Source organism: Schistocerca gregaria, chromosome X, assembly GCF_023897955.1.
Source record: "Schistocerca gregaria isolate iqSchGreg1 chromosome X, iqSchGreg1.2, whole genome shotgun sequence".
Taxonomy (NCBI): domain Eukaryota; kingdom Metazoa; phylum Arthropoda; class Insecta; order Orthoptera; family Acrididae; genus Schistocerca; species Schistocerca gregaria.
In genome coordinates, this window is record NC_064931.1 from 830,566,592 (window position 1) to 830,588,874 (window position 22,283).

A 22,283-nucleotide genomic window follows, 5' to 3' on the forward strand; every position below is an offset into this window, starting at 1 on the left:
ATGTGGCTAAACTAAGATTTTTAGAAGTTCCAAAATGTGTATTTTCCATTTTAAATTCTCATCAGTATCGACACCTAAGAATTTTGGAGTTTCAATCCCATTTATTGTTTCTTACTGTGTGTTACACTTATAACTGGTGTAGTATCCCTAGATGTGCAGAACTGAATATGTTCTCGCTTTTAAAAATTGAGGGTGAGTCCATTTGCAGAAAACCAGTCAATGACACTTTTACGAGCCTTGTTTGCCATTTCTTCTGTTACTGTGTGTAGTCTTAGATTGATTACAATACTAGTGTCACCTGAAAAAAGAATTAATTCAGCTTCTTGTATGTTAGACAGAAGATCATTTGCAAATATGAGAAACAATGGTGGACCTACGATTGAGCCTTGGGGAATCTCATATGTGATTTCTCCCCAGTCAGAATAATGTCCTCAGACTAGATTGGTTTCTGCAGTCTTTTGGTTAGATATGTCATTGTTCATTGGTTGACTATACCATCACTCTCATAAAACGTCAATTTATCTAGCAGAATGTTGTAATTTAAACATTCAAATGCCTCAGATAGCTCACAGAAATTACCAACTGACACTATTTCATTATTTAAGGCTCGTCTACAATACATCACCTTCTCAGATATTTTGGAAAATGAAGTCAGTAGTGAAACATGTCAGTAGTTATTGACATCTCTTGTATCACCTTTCTTAAAGAAAGGTCTGACAGTGGTGTATTTCACTCTCCCTCGAAAAATGGCATAAGTTGGAGATGCAGTACATATTTCAGACAAGGCGAGTCTTACTATGTGGGAACAATCTTTATTACTATATTGGAAACACCATCAAATCCAGATGAGCTTTTATTCTTGAGAGAATATATAATTTTCTTAATTTCAGAAGGAGAAGTTGGTGATACATTCATATGACTGAATTTTATAAGAGTTGCTGTTTCAACACCCTCCTTCCATTTTTGTCTTCAGCTGTTTTTCCTTATAATTTCCACCATATTTACGAAATGATTATGAAATATATTTGCTACCTGTGACTCATCATTATAGCCCTTCTGTTTGTTATCCTGTTCTGTGGCTGCTTATCCTGTCTTTCATTTCACTATATTCCAACGTTACATATAGCCTTAAGTGTATTGTCCGAATTTCTTGATTATGTGCATGTTCCTTGATTTTTAATAACTTTTCTTAGTAATTTTGAGTACTTTTTATAGTGTACAACTACTGCAGAATCTCTACTTTTTCTTGCCAACTGATATATTTTCATTTCATTTCACAAGACACTTTCATCCCTCTAGTCACCCTTCTTTATTTTTTAAACATGGTTGTTCAATGTCCTTTCCAATTACCTTACGCTGAAAGCTATTTTCATATAATGATCTGAATTTATCAAATAACAGATCAAATTTTAAGTTAGAATTGGTTTAATTACAAATTTCATCCTGGGTCATCTCTTGTAAACTACTTTTAAAAATATTTGTCATGGAGTCATTACTTAATCTAACTGATTTCTAATGAGGAGTATGAATGCCGTAAGGCACTATGTTATTTTTCCTAAGTGAAAATTCATCAAGATCAGAGGGAGCATTGTAAATGTAAATGCCGTGGGACTAGGGGAAATTGGAATTCTTGAAGAGTAACTTTTCTTGACTCTTAATACTTTTACACCATCCAAAAATACATTACACTGACCATTTATGTAACTGTTTTTCATTAACACTGAGTTACAGTTTTTTCTCACTGAGGTTGAATTAATGGTTAAAATATGCAATGGTGTCCCAGTATATTTAAATTTTGTTTAGGCAATGACTTTTCCTTTCGTAGTTTGGATTACAGTTTGTGTAGAAACAGACATATCTTCTTCTGTAAGCAGAGGTATTGAGGAGTTTGATACACATTTAAATTTTGTTTCAGATGAAGCCCAGTCATCAAAATAAGCAAGACAAAGGGGACCTTGTATGGTTTAGGTTCATACCTTGCCAGGAAGATAACCATTAGCCATTGAGATGGTGCTTAAATTATCTTCTTAGAGATAAATGAATCAACTGAAGAGTGAATGGTATCTGTAGTCATGTACGCATGACCAAGAATGAGATACTTTAGATCAATTTGTTTTATATATTTAGATGTTTTCAGAAATACTTGTAACATGACAAGGAACTGCTTGTTTAAGTTCTGAACAGTGCAGTTGTCACAATAAAGAGAAATAGTTTCAATTTGTGGCTTATCTTGAGAGATCTTATTTTTACATGTATGCCAACCCCAAATTTTTGGTTTTACATTGCGAGTACTCACAGCATTTTTAAAAGTATGCGTTTAAGTAATCTGGTGAATGTTTAAAGTTTTCAACAAAAACTCCTGGCACACCCTTTCTTCTGTCCCATGCACTATTAACTTCATATCGTATTGTATTACTTCTTCGAGGCATTGCAGTTTTTGTTCTCTTTCTTCTAATTTTTCCCTATGTCATGCAATTTAACAGCCAATTTTTCTTTAATTTATAAGATTTAAATTTATAGTACTCACTAAACAACAATAATTGCTCATCATCACTAACTGATAAGCAATCATTTTGACAACTTTTTCCATAGCAAGGATCTGGTTTCATCGGTTTTCCTTTTTCCCATTGTACGTTTCTTTTTTTACCTGTCCTTTGTTAACATTCTTGTTTTTTAAATTGGACTTACCCATATTATTAACAATGTCTTGCTTACCTCTACCTTCTGCTTCTTCACATTCTCACAAATTTGTTGCTGGAGAGACTATGATATGTTGATCCTCAAGTAAACTTGATAAACAACAATCCGGAAGTCGAAAACATTTTGAATAAACATTTTTTAAATGTTGTAGAGAAAATAGGATCTAAATGTTCATTAGAAGAAGCAAGGCAGTTAATGGAAGAGGCCTTACCCACACCATTTGATACAATTGAAATTCCAGCCACTTCACCTTCTGAAATTAGGAATTGATGGCATTTCCAGCAGGATAATAAAAGCTTGTTCCCAAGAAAGAAAAGGTATTCTTAGCCACATATGTAATAGCTGTCTGAAGCAGGGTATTTTCCCAGATAGACTGAAGTATGCCATTGTTAAACCACTGCATAAAAAAGGGGATACGTCTGATGTCAACAACTACCACCCAATCTCTCTTCTGACTGTCTTATCCAAAATCTTGAAAAAGTAATGTATTGTAGAGTAGCTTCACACCTTTGTAAAAATAAAGTTTTAACAAAATGTGAGTTTGGTTTCCAGAAGGGTTTTTCAATGGAAAATGCTATATATACTTTCACTAATGAAATATTAAATGCTCTGAGTAATTGGAAGTCACCCGTTGGGATGTTTTGTGATCTATCAAAGGCTTTTGATTGTGTAAATCTTTGAATACTTCTAGATAAGCTCAAGTACTGTGGTATGAATGGGTCAGTGCTCAAATGGTGTAAATCATACCTAACTGGAAGAGTGTAGAAAGTAGAAATAAGCAGTTCACATAATATGCAAAAAACTGGTGAACAATCAAGAATGGGGTGCCACAAGGTTCGGTCTTGAGTCCTCTGCTGTCCTTAATATATATTAATGACTTGCCATTCTATATTCACGAAGATGCAACACTGGTACTTTTTGCCAATTATACAAGTATAGCTATCACTTACCTAATAGCATCAAAAGTCTGACAGATACCCATATAGCATTTAAAAGGAAATTAAGAGAATTTCTTAATGTCAGCTCCTTCTACTCATTAGATGAATTTTTGGATATAGTAAGTGGGTAATTTCCCCAACCCCCAATCCTCCCCCCCCCCCCCCCCCCAAAAAAAAAAAAAAATCTTGTATAGTCACCTTTTATTAACCTGACACATTCCACATCATTACGAAGTGTTGCATTCATGATATATGGAACAAGTACTAATCTAATCTAATCTAATCTGTCTTTCTTTATAGCTGGGTTGTAATACTGTTTGTATGCCACAGTTTTCTTCTCCATCATCACTCAATGGTTTCCTGGTAGGATCATCAATACCATACTCTGATGCACTTGTATCTTCTTCTCTATGCCCAAAATTACTGATGCAACAACTGGAATGTGTTCATTGCCTTGTACTTCTTACAGGAAGGCTTAAGTGTTGTAATTTGAGTACCACCATTGTTTTCTTTTTTTCCCTCACTACTACACAGCTTCAGTGTTGAACTACCAACTGTTTCTGGTTTCCCATTGACAACCATGGTACTTAATATAATATTCAGCAATTCATTATCTGGCATCAAAATGAAAGATACATTCTATTCTAAATTTTTATCATCACAGCTGTTTCCACTTGCACTAATACTTTCATTATGTGCATTTGTATTCTCTGAACATGGTTCACTTTCAGAATGTGGTATCATTAGTTCAGATGCCACAGCATACGTTGTCACTAATACAGCGGAAGATCTTCGCCAACCACAGTTCTTCATGAGCAGACAGCCTGGACACTTCACTTCAGCTTCGCTTAGAATACAGACTTTGCACTACTTACGATGTGTCTAAGGCTTCACACCTACATGCTCATCTTTCGCTCCTTCATTCGGCCAACCTTTAAGATTTCAGACCCACGTGCCTCCTTCCAGGTGGGATACAAAAATATTGGTGATGAGTATTGCTGACGAGAATTCAAATTTTTTTTCTCTCCTCTTATCTGTCCCCCTCCCCTCCCCCCATCCCCCTCCCCCCTCCCCACCCTACTGCTTTAGCTTTGTTCATTTCTCAGTGTGGCTGCGTGTATGTGTGTTTCCACCTTTCACTATAAGACTTTTAGTTGTATCAATGATGGCTTCACCACAGGAACAGGCTTCACTGTCTGCTCTTGCACGTTTTCAGGCTCAGCAAATGATGTAGCTGCTTGCTGCTGTAAATGGATTGGTCACACTACAAACTGCAGCTGCTATGGCACCTCTGACGCCACCATCTCTATCGCTGTTGACGCCTCCAATGCCGCCATTTCGTGCCTTGAATTCTGATGTAGAGTGCCGGCCAGAATACATCGCCTAGCTCAACGAGCACTTCGCAGCATACAACATACCAGGTACAGAGCAGCTTGCCTTTTTCATTGCCAATACAGGTGTTGTGTTATACAGTGGGCTCGTAAAATTGTTTCCCACCACCCGCCCAGAGACTAAAACTTACGCTATTTATACTAAGCCTTCTGCTTCATGTGCTTCTACAGCACGTCGTGTGAATAAACAAGTTTTGCCAGACACTTCCTCTCACATTCAGTGCAATGATGGGAAACTTTCTGTGACTTTGAATATTTGTGGACGTTCTGTTCGCATGCAGCTGGACACTGGTGTGTCTGTTTCTTTACTGAACAGATCAACATATGACTTGCTTGGTTTGCTCCTGCTTTGTTGTTCACATTCCACACTAACTGCATTTACTAGACAGGAAATCTCTGTGCTCAGCGTGTGTAGTTTGCAAGCCATGTATGGTGCAATGACATGTACAGTGTCTTTCCATGTGCTCCTCTCTAGTGATGCTATGAACATTTTTGCCATGGACGCATTTGAACTTTTTGGCCCTGCAATTAAGGAAAATATACATTGCACCAATGCTAGTGACCATGCTGACAGTGTTGCCCCATTATGCGATGATTTTGCTGAACCCTTTTCTGATGGCCTGGGTTATGCCACAGAGTTTGCAGCAAATGTTGTAGTTAAAGACAATGCCATGCCTATTTTCAGGAGCACACGCCCGGTACTGCACGCACTGCATGACACCATAGCAACTGAACTTAAGCATTTGCAAGACAGTGGTGTCATTGAACCACTTCACAATGGGCTTTGCCTATAGTGTGTGTGAAAAAACCAAATGGTTGTCTCCATATTTGCGCTGACCTTAAGTCTACAGTAAATCACCAGAAAGTGGTCGCTACGGTTCCCTTAGCACGTAGACATTTTTGATAAGCTTGGTGTGGGAAAATTCTTTTCCATGACTGACTTGCAGGATGCATACTTTCAAATTCCGCTCGACGAACAGTCGCAGCGCTATTTTGTGATCAACACCCAACTTGGATTGTTCAAGTTTCGCCACCTTCCATTTGGCTGTACTTCAGCTCCTGCTATTTTTCAGTCTTACTTGCAGCAATTGTGTGCCACTGACCCTGGTTGTTCCAATCATCTGGACAATATAGTTGTATCAGGTCACACCCCTGACAAACATTTGCAGAAATTGTGTGCCTTATTTACTGTACTTTTTCAGGCAGGACTCAAGTGTAACAGAGACAAGTGCAGATTTTTTCAAACTGAGATTCAGTATTTAGGACATATGATTAACAGACAGGGTACCCACCCCTCGCCATCACATCTCAGTGCGATTAGAGACTTGCCAGCACCCAGGAACTTGAAAGAACTGCAGTCTGTGTAGGGCAAAATTACATATTATATTCAGTTTATACCAAATGCAGCACAGCGTGCAGCACCTTTGCATCACCTTAGGCATAAGAACATTCCTTTTGTTTGGTCTTCAGAATGTGACACTGCTTTTCACAAGCTCAAATTTGCTTTGTTGAGTGATCATTGTTTGATTCCTTTCGATCCCTCCAAACCAGTTGTTTTGTCTGTCGATGCATCTTCTCACGGCATCGGGGTGGTTCTCATGCACCACATTAATTCTATCAATCGCCCGATTGCTTTTGCATCTAAGTTCCTCAATTCTACACAGCAAAACTATTCTCAAATTGAGAAAGAAGCTTTAGCTATTGTCTATGGAGTGGCCAAGTTTCATGATTTTTTTGTACAGTCACAAGTTCTATTTGGTCACCGACCATAAACTTTTGATGTCAGTGTTTCACCCGTCAAAGCCAGTTCCAGCCCTTACTGCGCAAAAGTTGAAAAGTTGCAATGTTTGTCTTTGTTTTTGTCTAACTACAATTATGAAGTTTTGTTTTGGCTTACAGCCCAGCATGGTAATGTCGATGCTTTGCCTCGTCTACCTATCGGTCCTGACGAAGTGTTTGATTTTCCGAATCGTCATGCATGTTTATTGATTCACAAGACAAGGAATTAGCTGATGGTTTTCCAGTGGATTTTCGTCCCATTGCTTCTGCGACAGCTGCCGATGCATCTTTGCAGATTCTTTTGCAGTACATTAATACTCAGTTGCCTCTGTCTGCAATGCAGATTAGGGTTCCCCTTGTTCAACGTTACTTTGTGCAGCATCACAACTTGTCCATACACCGCGGTGTTATTTTGTTATGAACTGACAATGATCAGTCTCGTGTGGTTGTACCTCATTCATTGCAGTCGGAAACAGTCTGATTACTGCACGCTGGTCATTGGGGTATAGTGCGGATGAAGCAATTAGTGTGTTGTCACTGCACTTGGGTTGACATTGATAAAGAAATTGAGAATTTGCTTGCTAATTGTTGCTCTTGCTTGGAGCATGAATCTGCTCCCCGCCAGTGCTTCTTTGTGCGGCCAAATCCTACTGCACGTTGGCAGCACGTTCATATTGATTTTGAGGGTCCTTTCTGGGACATCCGCTGGTTCATAGTTATTGATGCATACAGCAACTTACCTTTTGTTGTGCCTATGTCTTCTACTACATCTGCCCATACTATTGAGGCTTTGATGTCTATTTTTTGCATTGAGGGCCTTCCTGAAGTTATTGTCTCCAACAATGGCCCAGAATTTGTGTCCTCCGAGTTTGAAGTGTTTTGTGCTGCTAATGGCATTCACTATCTGACCTCAGCCTCATTCCACCCCCAGCTGAATGGTGAGGCTGAACGCTTTGTGCATATGCTTACATTGCAGATGAGCAAGTTGAACCCCATGCACTCTCGCTAGCACTCGCTATGGACTTTCCTTGCTTCCTATCACTGCCAGCCACGCAGCACCCTTTTCCCAGCAGAATGGGTACATGGCCGTGCCCATCGGTCACTCCTGCAGCTATTTCACCCTCCGCTGCAGACTCTCACTACTTTGTCTTGTTCTGGCTTGGCGCCGCAAAATTTGGTCTTCTATTGCGTTTTCTCTGCCAGGCAGCACTGGGAGCAGGGGTGCATTTTTTGCCAGCTTGGCCGCACCTTGTTTTTAATTTCTGGTCCCTCCAGCACTGTCAAGTGACAGTGGAACCAGATCCGTTTGTGTCACCCTCGGTCTTCTGCCACTGGTTCTTTTCCGGCAGAATTGGAGGCTTTCCAGCTTCCACTGCCTCAGCCCATAACTCCACCGATGGTGCCTCTGCCGCTCGCGCCTCCACCGCGGGCGCTCTTGCTGCTGCTGCGGGCACTCATGCCTATGCCGGTCCAGTCTCCTGCACTGGGCGGGTGCCTGTCACTACCATCATGGCCCCACACCTGGCCACCGCCGTTGCCATGTTCCTTCGTGATTCCAGTACCAATGGACACTGAGGCTGTGGTAATGCCGCTGCCACTGCCGCTGTCGCCCATGGAGGTTGTTGCTCTGCCTCCACATTCGACCATACCCAGTGGCGGTGTGCATCCCTGTGAGGTCTTCAACGGGGTGTTTTCCTTGCCCCCTCGCAAGCAATTCGAGGATACGGGTGGGCAGCATGCCCCAGCAGATCTGCTGTCCACCCCCTCAGTTGTGCTGCCCCTGGGTCCCTCCACCTGCCATCGGAAGCCTTATTCCATGATGGTGTGTCGTTTCAGGGGTGGAGGGATGTAGTATCGATAGTTCTGATGCCACAGCATAGGTTGGCACTACGAGAGCAGAAGATCTTCACTGACCACAGTGCCCTCTAGCCGATGCTGTGGAGCTCTACAAGCACCTATCGACTTTCGGCAGTTCTTCAAGAGCAGACGGCCAGCACACTTTGCTTCGGCTTCACTTGGAATAGAGACTTTGCACTACTTACGATGGGTCTACTTCACTTTCACACCACCCCTTTTTAACATATCTAATGCTCTAGACATGTTGACTGACTGACTATTACGCAATCACAACAACTTACAAATTTAGATTTGGCAAAAATAGAGTACCAAGAGTGCCACCTCAATTCAGACTGTCAATGTACCAATATTTCTGGTGCATTTGTGGTGGTTATGATATAATAGTTCAGTTAGTTATGATATTCCACGTTACTGTCAAAGCACATATGACATTTTTACTGGGTGTTTACAGTTCTTATCTAACATGATGATGGAGATGAGAGTTCAAGTTCAAACCAGTAGTAGTAGGAAAATCAAGACCTAGGCTGTTGAAACTTTTAACAATCAGTGCTCAATATCCAGTGATTCATCGTATATGCCATAACTGATTTTCACAAAAAAGTCACTTATAGTACTTTAACTTGCAGGAGACAACATTCAAAGGTGTTATAATTGGCTGAGTATGTCACTTCAAGCAAGGAAAGGGCATACTATGTGCAACAGACCCATGCCTAATAAAGCAGAGTGTTGTTCAAACCAACATTGAGGTTGACGGAAGCTTTACTTTTAATCTTTGACATTTCAAGATCAATATCCTTGTCTCTTACATAATTTGATACCACAGTTTTAATTAGCAAATGTAAATGGGAATATTCTTGTTTCACTAGTTAAGAAGGGCACAACTGGCAGTAAAATAACAATTTTAAAATAATAAGTGATCCTTGTCTCTTACATAATTTGATACCATAGTTTTAATTAGCAAATGTAAATGGGAACATTCTTGTTTCACTAGTTAAGAAGGGCACAACTGGCAGTAAAATAACAATTTTAAAATAATAAGTGATTTAACAGCAATTAACTCCAAAAGCCAAGTTCTTAAAAAGAATTTTTCAGTTTTTTCGGAGGTTGCTTCACTAAGCTGTCCAAAACAAGTGAACAGTAACACTACTATAGAACTTCTATTTTTTTTTAGGAAAGCACAATCATAATACTGTCCATATTGAGGAGAAACTAACAACTGGGCATCCAACTGTGTTTATTGTCACTAATTTTAGACACCTTACAGTAACAATTTCATTCTGAATATGACTTCATTCAGAGTAAGGACTGAGTGGAAAGACTACCATGCACCCTTTGGGTTAGATGCCTAGTGGAAGATTAATGCAGAACTTTCAGATATCCATTCTTCTTTAGAACACAAGCAGTACAACAGATGTGACCAATGATCTAGACTGAGCAGGGAAAGATAACAAGCAGAAAGATGATGATGATGATGATGGTGGTGGTGGTGGTGATGATAGAGGGATAGGCAGAATGAAAAGTGTGGTTATAAAAGAAGAAACCAGCTAAATGTACTAGCAAAATGGGACCAAGGCTAATAAAGAAATAACTCTTAAGAAAGGACTACAGAAAATGTAAAACAGGCTATGTACACACTACAATTAAATAAGTTGTTTTACACTCATTGACAGTTTAGCAGTAGTTATTTGTGTCAGATGAAAACTACTTGCTTGTCATTTCTGTATAGAATTATTTCAGGAACTACTAGAGAATTCACTTCTTTTGCATGTTGACAGTTTTCTGATGATTTAGCTGTTAACACACATCTTTCTTCCAGCATACAGGGTAGTCTATTGATAGTGACCGGGCCAAATATCTCACAAAATAAGCATCAAATGAAAAAACTTTAAAGAACGAAACTCTTCTAGCTTGAAGGGGGAAACCATATGATGCTATGGTTGGCCCACTATATGGTGCTGCCATAGGTCAAATGGATATCAACTGTATTTTTTAAATAGGAATCCCCATTTTTTTATTACATATTCGTGTGGTACGTAAAGAAATATGAATTTTTTAGTTGGACCACTTTTTTCGCTTTGTGATAAATGGCGCTGTAATAGTTACAAACATATAAATACGTGGTATCACGTAACATTCCGCCAGTGCAGATGGTATTTGCTTCATGATACATTACCCATGCTAAAATGGAATGTTTACCATTTGTGGAAAAGGTTGACAATATGTTGATGTACGGCTATTGTGATCAAAATCCACAACGGGCATGTGCTATGTATGCTGCTCAGTATCCTGGACGACATCATCCAAGTGTGCGGACCGTTACGGATAGTTACGTTATTTAAGGAAACAGGAAGTGTTTAGCCACATGTGAAACGTCATCCATGACCTGCAACAAATGATGATGCCCAAGTAGGTGTTTTAGCTGCTGTCATGGCTAATCTACATATCAGTAGCAGACAAAATTCCATGAAAATTGGGAATCTCAAAAACGTTAGTGTTGAGAATGCTACATCAACATTGATTGCACCCGTACCATATTTCTATGCAGCAGGAATTGCATGGAGACAAATTTGAACATTGTGTACAGTTCTGCCACTGGGCACAAGGGAAGTTATAGGACGATGACAGATTTTTTGCACACATTATATTTAGCAACGAAGAGTCATTCACCAACAGCGGTAATGTAAACCAGCATAATATACACTATTGGGCAATGGAAAATCCACGATGGCTGCGACAAGTGGAACATCAGCGACCTTGGCAGGTTAATGTATGGTGTGGCATTATAGGAGGGAGGATAATTGGCCCCATTTTTATCAATGTCATTCTAAATGGTACAATGTATGCTGATTTCCTATGTAATGTTCTACCAATGTTATTACAAGATGTTTCACTGCATGACAGAATGGCGATGTACTTCGAACATGATGGAGGTCCGGCACATAGCTCGCATGAGGTTGAAGCACTATTGAATAGCATATTTCATGACAGGTGGATTGGTCGTCGAAGCACCATACCATTTCCCGCACATTCACCAGATCTGATGTCCCCGGATTTTTTCTGTGGGGAAAGTTGAAGGATATTTGCTATTGTGATCTACCGACAACGCCTGACAACATGCGTCAGCGCATTGTCAATGCATGTGAGAACATTATGAAAGGTGAACTACTCGCTGATGAGAGGAATGTCATTATACGTATTGCCAAATGCATTGAGGTTGCCGGACATCATTTTGAAAATTGATTGCATTAATGTGGTATTTACAGGTAATCACGCTGCAACAGCATGCAATCTCAGAAATGATAAGTTCACAAAGGTACATGTATCACATTGGAACAACTGAAATAAAATATTCAAATGTACCTATGTTCTGTATTTTAATTTTTAAAAAATTCCTGTTACCAACTGTTCGTCTAAAATTGTGAGCCATATGTTTGTGACTATTGCAGCGCCATCTATCACAAAGCGAAAAAAGTGGTCCAACTAAAACATTCATATTTCTTTATGTGCTACGCGAATAAATAATAAAAAATGGGGGTTCCTATTTTCAAAATAATGCAGTTAATATGTATTTGAGCTATGGCAGTGCCATCTAGCGAGCCAACCACAGCGCCATCTGGTTTCCCCCTTCAAGCTAGACAAGTTTTGTTTTTTGTAGTTTTTTCATTTGATGCTTATTTCGGGAGATATTTGGCCTGGTAATGATCAATGAACCACCCTGTATATATGATATATCGTACTAAAAAGTCTTTGAGGACATCATAGACAGACTTCTGCACATATAATAATGAAGTGAAGAGGGAAGTGGTGCATATTGGTCACACCTGCTCTGAAAGATCACTTTTCAGATACACGCAGGTACATAGTTAGATGGGTAAAATACACTCCTTTCTGATGCACACCATTTCAATCTAATTCTCAGAGCTACATATTCATCATGGCAAAAGAGACATTACTTATTCCATAACACTAGTCATTTAATTTTTTACTCCAACATGGAAGTTTTGGATCTCATTAAGAAAGGACTGTACATCAAACATTTATCTTCTTTTCTTCTAGTCACCACTTTGGCCCCAGTTGGTGTTGTTTAACCAGTTAACTTCCTGTTTTTTAAAATACTTATTTAGTTTGTATGAACTCACGATATCTACCTGCCAAATTACCATATGTTTTAGAAGGTTTAATATTTACAACACCATCAACAGTATAGTCACTTAGAGGCTGATGCAGTTCATTGAGTTAGGCAATACCATTAAAAAACCAAAAATTAATAAATGTGTGTGTATGGGAGGGGGGGGGGGGGGGGGGGGACACTACAGCAAATAATGACAAAGGCAGCACATGTGTGTATATGGCATTCTGTCTGCCAACAGTCTTTCTGAATTGGAAACACTGGTTTTCACCCAATCACCTAATTTAAGCAACATTGTGCCTTATTCGTACTTGGATGGCAGGGCATGCCAGATGTAATTGACTCATGAACAAACAAATTACCAAACTGGCATCTCACTAAAAACTTGCACCAGACTGTTGGCATTCTCTCTCTCTCTCTCTCTCTCTCTCTCTCTCTCTCTCTCTCTCTCTCTCTCTCTCTCTCACACACACACACACACACACACACACACACACACACACACATGCACACAGACATTTGCATATATAAATTTAGAAGTACTGTATATCACTCACCTGCACAGCCAGTCGATTTTGAACACACCTCCAAGTGATTCTGCTGGAATTTGTGGAGGTAGCATCCAGGATACAGGCAGAACATCCCACTTAGATTCACAGTTGAGCCTTGCAAATCCTGAATCAAAACAGATGAAACAGACATACAGAATATTTTCTTTTTGTACCTCTACTAAGGAGATCAAACAGTTAAAGGCTATGATGGGGTACACTGTTTAAAGCAGCCTTAACATAGTTCATACTTTTATTTCAGTACTGATTTCCTAGACTTTTCATGACTAAATAAATAAATAAATAAACTTTCTCTAACCCTCAACTCTCAATACACTCATTTTCAGTCACTTTCTATGGATTTTTTTAAAACTTTTATTTTTCAGCCTCGACAATCCCCACAGCCTTCTGACACCCTCCTTTTTATAATTTCTTGGGAAGTTAAATTTTTCATATAGTTTATTTGAAAATGTAGCCTACAGAACTCAAACACAGAACTAACAGTAAGAAGTACATCAGTTTTATATCACATATATAGTACTAAATTAATAATTGTAATAACATAAATTTCAGCATCTGTAACAACAAACAAGACTGAAACATGCAAACATTACTGCACCCACAAAAATTCATTATTGTTGTTTTTTCTCCTTCAGAATTTTAATTTTTGATTTTATGTTTTCATCTTTTATTAAAGCTTTAAGTTTGTTTGCTTTCCTCATCTTCTGAATTTTGTTTACTTCTAATGATAACTTTTTCTTTTCCTCTTCTTTTTCAGATTTTCTTGATTCTTGGAGGTTTTCCTCATATCTTCTGTGGGCAACTCTGAACATTGCCAACAATGCTTGGGTAATGTATATTGTGAATGCTCTGATGGAATCTTATTACATTTCCTACTGTCCTATGGATAACTAAATGTTGTTCACGTTAGTTTTCAACAACTACATTTTTATTTATAGAAAAAAAACAGCTCCCAACTCTTACATTCCCATGTTAAAAGACTAAACTTAGTTTCATAGCTTGCCAAAGCTCCTGGTATTTTTAGCACATGTAACATGAATAAAAGTCATCTAGTCTTGAAGAACAATTTGGATTTTCCCAAATAAGTTTTCAAATTTAGTCCAGTATAGGCTTCACTGTAATTCTACTACTATTCTGGATTTTGGATTTTTCAAGAATGCTGTCACAGATTCTATTAGCAGTGTAAAATCATTCTAGTACAATGTTAACCCTCAATTATCCTTGGTCTGTTCATTTAAAAATTCTATTAGGCTCTAATAATGATGAACACTGTGCAGCTCTGTAATTGATTGGGTATTTTTCTAATAACTTTTCAGTATGCTTTGACACTCCATCCATTTAAATATGAGAATAATTTCCTTTTACTTCTTCAAGAAACCTTTTCGTTTGAAAATCAATGTCTATATATTTTACATCATGTAAGTTTGTCTTTTGGTTTATTTTTAAGAAGAATTTGTAAATCTGAAAATAAATAGGGAACACATGGGTCAGAAGTTTGAAACTATCTTAAAACTGATTCATGTTCTTAAGGAATAGTTTTGGAAAATTATGGTTTATTTTAATCTAAATTTCTTATGTTTGTGGTTAAATATTTCTTAATGGTTTGGTAACCAAGACTTTTTCTTGAATCAGTCAATAACATAATATCTTTCACAATTGGCAAAACTATCAACGAATGACAAATTTCCAACAATCAGGCAGTACAGTGTTTTAAAAGAAACCTTGTTTTCCCACTTAATTATGTTTCATGTGGCAGGTGGGAAAGTCATTGATAATTCAATACACATTATGGAAAAAATCATTCTCATCCCACTCTGCAGTTTGCAGAGCAGACGTTCTTGCTTCATTCACAATATGTAGCCCACAAACTCCAATGTTAATGAGCTTTTTCCAACAGTATTCTATTCCATCATAGTCTCCTCTAACCTACTCAAAAGACTTAAGATTCACATTAGGTCAGTCCAAGGAAAGCAGAAGAATTTTTTTTCCTTATATAATTATCAGATTCATACAATATAACTTCAATGTAAACCTTGTGCAGTAGCTCCACCTAAAACCACACTGTTAAACTACTCTGTATGAACTCTGGTTCTACTGACATCAAGAAACTTCATGACTCTACAAAAACATAAGGCAAATACAATCACAATGACACAGCTTATTTTTAAGATCATCAGGAAAATTGAGAGTGTGACAATAGTTTACAATATATTTGCACTTTGTTGCACCCACTGTGAATTCAGTAGCAACTACACTGTTTGGAAACATCAGTTTGGATGTCTTGCCAGCATCTGAACACAAATTTCATGAAAATTTCAAAGTCCATATTGCTTCAGTTTTTGTAACATCACCCCTCCTAAAAAATGATTCAACTGACTGCTGGGCAGGTTTTTGTTATTAACACACTGACTATCTAAAGTTTGTTTGAAACATCAGTACTTACTTGTAATTGACTGTGTGTGTGGATTTCTAGTTTGCTGTTACTAGTAACATTTCCTCTTTCTCTTTGATCCTCTGTTAAGGAAAATCATATGAGCTACTCCTTTAGTGTGATATATTACAAGTCACATTCCATGATGGATAAATCAAAAGATACTTTCCTTTTGTCACAGTATATTGTATATTGGTTGGTCCTTTCCTTACCTCATAAATTAAGGGTTTGTTTCAGAATCTAATTACTGTTCATTGAAAATGGTTTCCTTTGTTGACAGTTTGATAACACACCCAAAGGAAAAAATGATTAAAATTTCAGATTTACAAGTTTAGAAAAGTATGCCAGACTGGAGCTTAATATGATATTTATAGAGGGCTTAATATGATACTCATAGATCTATTAACATTTCATACCATACCTCAATTTCATGCATGCAAACAATCAAATTTAAAACATTCCTGGACTTTTATGAAAAACTAGCTGTTTCCATTATGGTCATAAGCTGTGTTCCAAAAACAAGCAGCACAGAGACAGAAGTGATGACACTTTCTGCAGGATCTGACCATCATTTTGCAGGATAATGCTCAAGCATGTACAGTGCAAGATGTTACTGATTTGTTTGACTGATGGGGCTGCTAAGTGCTATACCACCTACTGCACTCCCCTGACTGAAGCACTCATGAGTTCAACTTGATTTCTAAACTGAAGGAAACACTTCAAGGCATTCGCTTCAGAACTGCTGCTAATTTGTCAGGCAATAGACGGCACTGCTCCAACTGTCAACACAACTGGCACTGCTAAGAGTATCCTACGACTTCCACATCACTGGCAACAGGTTATACACAATGCTGGTGACTACTTTGAAGGTCAGTAAAACTTTGAAACATGTATCTATTTTGTATGAGCTGTTAATAAACAGTTGCCACTATTAAAGTTCCAACCCTCATACAGGGATTGCATGCACCAGCACCAGGTTAAAAGCTACCCATGGCAGATATCTGTGGCAGGAAATGCACCATCTGCATCCATCCCATGCTGACATTGCTAAAGTGTACATCAAGATGGACCATCAGATTCACTGTGTCTAAAATGGAGCAAGAAAATGAAGACTTGTATGCACTACAGATGATATCGACATAAATATTTAATGGTGCATGTCAAAGCAGGAGAAGATAGCAGCTGGAGGCCTCTCAGGGTACACATCACAGTGACAGGCACTCCCTCCACATCTGCCCAAGACGTCAAACATTTAAATGCATTAAATTTTCCTATGATACCTGCTTTCTCTGGAAATGTATGACTTTCTAAGCTCCCTTCCCATCTTCCACAAGTATCTGGGGTAGGGAGGTAGACAGTTTCATTGGTCATCTCAGAATAGGCAGCAGAGTACACATTGTGAGAATATAGGCTATTGTTAAAGGATACCACAGTTGCACTGGGGCAAGTCCTCTCAGTGTACTAGGAACTCGTGGGTAGGTCTTGTGTGGCTGATACATGGTTGGCACAGCAAAAATGCATCTTCCTGGGAGGCTCGGAGAGAAGTATGCCATGCCTTGGTGCTCTTTTTAACCCCTCCAGCTCGTTTGCAGATGTGGTAGCCTGGTATTCCACATCCAAAGTTTTCAAAATTTGGTGACTCAGTTGCAATCGTAGGTCTGTGACTGATACTCCAAGTTCAGCTCTTTCTCCTGTGGTTACTTATATAGCTGTTTTGCCAGCGAGTTCATCTCCAGGTGTGCCCACATGGCTAGGTGCCCACATGAATGTTAGGGTGACTCCTAAGCTGTGGAGATTAATTAATATGTCTCAGATGTTAGTGATCAAAACGTCTGTGTGGTAGCACTGATATATTCCTTGTAAGCAGCTGATGAATTTGCTATAAGTGAGGTGGTCCTTTGTAGAGAGAGTTTTAATGTATTGGAAAGCCTGAGATATAGCTATCAACTCTGCAGTGAATATACTGAAGGCACTTAGCAGAGAATGCTTTTCGTGCCACCCTGTGTATGCACAGACCTAAACAAATGTGTCACTGACTTTCGATTCACCTATGTAGATGCATCTTGAATTTGGGTAGTGGTGGAGAACTGAACATTGTAGGTATACAAGAATGGCTGAGTCTTCATTTTCCTCAGGGGTTTCAGAAGAGGTGCATCTCAATCACAGGACTGGGCATACCCCACAGGGAGGGCCACAAGCAACCTCCTTTTACACAGACAGGAGGGGAAAATTGGACATCCTTGCACAGAGCTTACAATGGTACCCCATCTGGCTACCAATTTTTGGGTGATTTGCTAGCAATATGAACTGCTGGTTGTGAAACAAACTGAAGTAACATGGTTGGGTGGGCATCTGACAAATTGTGACAATAAAGGGCACCAAGAGTTTCTGGTTTCTTTCTCTCTTTGGGATACCAGCTCCATGAGGAAACTGTCTATGACACTTGTATGATGGGCTCCAATTTCCAAACATACAACACTGTGGAGGGCAAAATCTAACAAATTCAGTACTGACTGTGCTGCCAGTCTGTAAGCAACACATCCACAGTCCATGGGAGGTGGGGGTGGGGGAGGGAGGGATAAGCTCAAAGCTTTGTAGAAGTGCAGAAGAACTGTGTGGTCTGCTCTCCAGGAGGCATAGCTCATATATCTTTGGGTACTAAGTTTCCCCATGTAAAAAAAAAAAAAAAAAAAAAAAAAAAAAAAAAAAAAAAAAAAAAAAAAAAAAAAAAAAAAACATACTGTTGAATAAAAGGACCAAAAATTTGAAATGTGCATCAACTTTAAGCAAATACACTCCTGGAAATGGAAAAAGAACACATTGACACTGGGTTGTCAGACCCACCATACTTGCTCCGGACACTGCGAGAGGGCTGTACAAGCAATGATCACACGCATGGCACAGCGGACACACCAGGAACCGCGGTGTTGGCCGTCGAATGGCGCTAGCTGCGCAGCATTTGTGCACTGCTGCCGTCAGTGTCAGCCAGTTTGCCATGGCATACGGAGCTCCATCGCAGTCATTAACACTGGCAGCATGCCACGACAGCGTGGACATGAACCATATGTGCAGTTGACGGACTTTGAGCGAGGGCATATAGTGGGCATGCGGGAGGCCGGGTGGACGTACCGCCGAATTGCTCAACACGTGGGGCGTGAGGTCTCCACAGTAAATCGATGTTGTCGCCAGTGGTCGGCAGAAGGTGCACGTGCCCGTCGACCTGGGACCGGACCGCAAAGACGCACGGATGCGTATCGGCGAGGACCATTCGCAACCGTCTCCATGAAGCTAGGCTACGGTCCCGCACACCGTTAGGCCATCTTCTGCTCACGCCCCAACATTGTGCAGCCCACCTCCAGTGGTGTCGCGACAGGCGTGAATGGAGGGACGAATGGAGACGTGTCATCTTCAGCGATGAGAGTCGCTTCTGCCTTGGTGCCAATGATGGTCGTATGCGTGTTTGGCGCCGTGCAGGTGAGCGCCACAATCAGGACTGCATACGACCGAGGCACACAGGGCCAACACCCGGCATCATGGTGTGGGGAGCGATCTCCTACACTGGCCGTACACCTCTGGTGATCGTCGAGGGGACACTGAATAGTGCACGGTACATCCAAACCATCATCGAACCCATCGTTCTACCATTCCTAGACCGGCAAGGGAACTTGCTGTTCCAACAAGACAATGCACGTCCGCATGTATCCCGTGCCACCCAACGTGCTCTAGAAGGTGTAAGTCAACTACCCTGGCCAGCAAGATCTCCAGATCTGTCCCCCATTGAGCATTTTTGGGACTGGATGAAGCGTCGTCTAACGCAGTCTGCACGTCCAGCACGAATGCTGGTCCAACTGAGGCACCAGGTGGAAATGGCATGGCAAGCCATTCCACAGGACTACATCCAGCATCTCTACGATCGTCTCCATGGGAGAATAGCAGCCTGCATTGCTGCGAAAGGTGGATATACACTGTACTAGTGCCGACATTGTGCATGCTCTGTTGCCTGTGTCTATGTGCCTGTGGTTCTGTCAGTGTGATCATGTGATGTATCTGACCCCAGGAATGTGTCAATAAAGTTTCCCCTTCCTGGGACAATGAATTCACGGTGTTCTTATTTCAATTTCCAGGAGTGTAGTTACCTAGGTTATGTTCTGTGTGAGTATACACAGTCCCCAGTCAACAAAACTGTATGACGAGTTTTTGGGGGAGAAAATTGATACCCATGCATCAGGGCCCAGGCTGCCTGGAGTTGGCACTGTGATGTGAACTATCTTCTCTCCCTCACTACTTTTCAAGTTTTGTTCCAAAACCAAAACTACACCTTTTCATTACACCTTGACTGGTTAATGGCCTAATATGCTGACTCAGACACATACCAAATGTATTCCATATCTGAGAAAATATTAATCTGGTTTCACATTAACTCTGTTATTTAAAAGGAGTCACTTCAGGAGTCCACATCTTGCTAGAGATCCAACAGCTGTTGAAGAGAAGACAAAGATTGTATGTTGATGCATTTTCAGGTGATGAGTGCAAGGAAGAACTCCTAAGATATTTGCACATTTGTGTTTAAATATTTGCTGTATATTTTTTGTTAGTAACTTTAGTGAGCAAAATGTCTATAACCCACTTGCAAATTGAAGGTACAATATAGGTGGACTGTATTAGATTTTAAAGGGTTGCAAGATCAGATATCATTTCTTGCTTTTCTTGGTATTGTGATCTTCCATCTGAAGATATGTTTGATGCAGCACTGCACGCTGCTCTATCATGTGCAATCCTCTTTATCTTTGAACAACTGTTGCAACCGATATCAATCTTGTCTCCCACTACAAGTTCCGACCCCCCCTCCCCCCCCCCCCCTTTCCATCCAGTACTAAATTGATTTTTACATCTAAATCTACATGGATACTCTGCAAATCACATTTAAGTGCCTGGCAGAGGGTTCATTGAATCACCTTCACAATTCTCTATTATTCCAATGTCATATAGCAAGTGGAAGGAACGAACAACTATATCTTTCCATACAAGCTCTGATTTCCCTTGTTTTATCATGGTCATAATGGTGTAACAAAATATTTTCACATTGGGAGGAGAAAGTTGGTGATGGGAGTTTTGTGAGAATATTCGACCACAATGAAAAACGCCTTTGTTTTAATGATGTTCAACACAAATCCTGTATCATTTCAGTGACACTTTCTCCCCTATTTTGTGATAATACAAAATGTGCTGCCTTTCTTTGAAATTTTTCAATGTACTCCATCAATCCTATATGGTATGGATCCTACACCATGCAGCAGTATTCTAAAAGAGGACAGACAAGTGTGTGTAGGTAATGTTCTTAGTAGCTCTGTTACATTTTCTATGTGTCCTGTCAATAAAACACAGTCTTTGGTTAGCCTTCCCCACAACATTTTCTGTGTGTTCCTTCCAATTTAAATTGTTCATAATTGTAATTCCTAAGTATTTATTTGATTTATGGCCCTTAGATTTGACTGATTTATCGTCTAGCTGAAATTTAACGGATTCCTTTTAGCACTCATGTGGATGACCTCACACTTATTGTTATTTAGAGTCAACTGCCAAATTTTTCGGCATACATATATCTTTTCTAAATTGTTTTGCAATTTATCAGTCATTAAATGACAGTGTCATCTGCAAACAACATAAGAGGGCTGCTCAGATTGTTTCCCAAATTGTTTATACAGATAAGGAATAGGAAAGGGCCTATAATACCATCTTGGCGAACACCAGAGGTCACTTCTGTTTTACTTGATGACTTTCTATCAGTTACTATGAACTGTGACGTCTCTGACAGGAAATCATGAATCCAGTCACATAATTGAGATGATATTCCATAAGTAAGCAATTTCAGTACAAGCTGCTTGTGTGGTACAGTGTCAAAAGCCTTCAGAAATCCAGAAATATGGAAACAATCTGAAATCCCTTGTCAATAGCACTCAACACTTCATGTGAGTAAAGAGCTAGTTGAGTTTCACAAGAACAATGTTTTCTAAATCCATGTTGACAGTGTGTCGATAGATGATTTTGTTTGAGGTAATTCATAATGTTTGAACACAATATATGTTCCAAAACCCTGCTGCAGACCAACATTAATGATATGGTCCTGTAATTTACTGGATTTAACCTACTACCTTTCTGGAATATTGGTGTGAACTGTGCAACTTTCCAGCCTTTTTGTATGAATCTTTCGTCAAGCAAACAGTTGTATATGATTGTTAAGTATGGAGCTATTGCATCAGCATACTCTGAAAGGAACCTAACTGGTATACCATCTGAAGCACAAGACTTGCTTTTATCTACATCTACATGGTCACTCTGCAATTCACACCTAAGTGGCTGGCAGAGGGTTCATCAAACCATTTTCATACTACTTCTCTACCACTCCACTCTCAAATGGCATGAGGGGAAATGGAACACCTAAATCTTTCCATTTGAGCTCTGATTTCTCTAATTTTATTGATGATGTCC

At 39.6% G+C, this 22,283-nt stretch overlaps 1 protein-coding gene across 2 annotated transcripts in view; it reads right to left on the minus strand.

Annotated features, from left to right (window-relative positions):
• The window catches only part of LOC126299334 (uncharacterized), an 864,357-nt gene that overhangs the window by 114,075 nt on the left and 727,999 nt on the right, over positions 1–22,283 (minus strand). For both annotated transcript variants that reach the window (XM_049991164.1, XM_049991163.1), the window contains exon 28: positions 13,352–13,469. In XM_049991164.1, the coding sequence (XP_049847121.1) occupies positions 13,352–13,469 (118 nt within the window). The remainder of the gene's footprint in view (positions 1–13,351; positions 13,470–22,283) is intronic.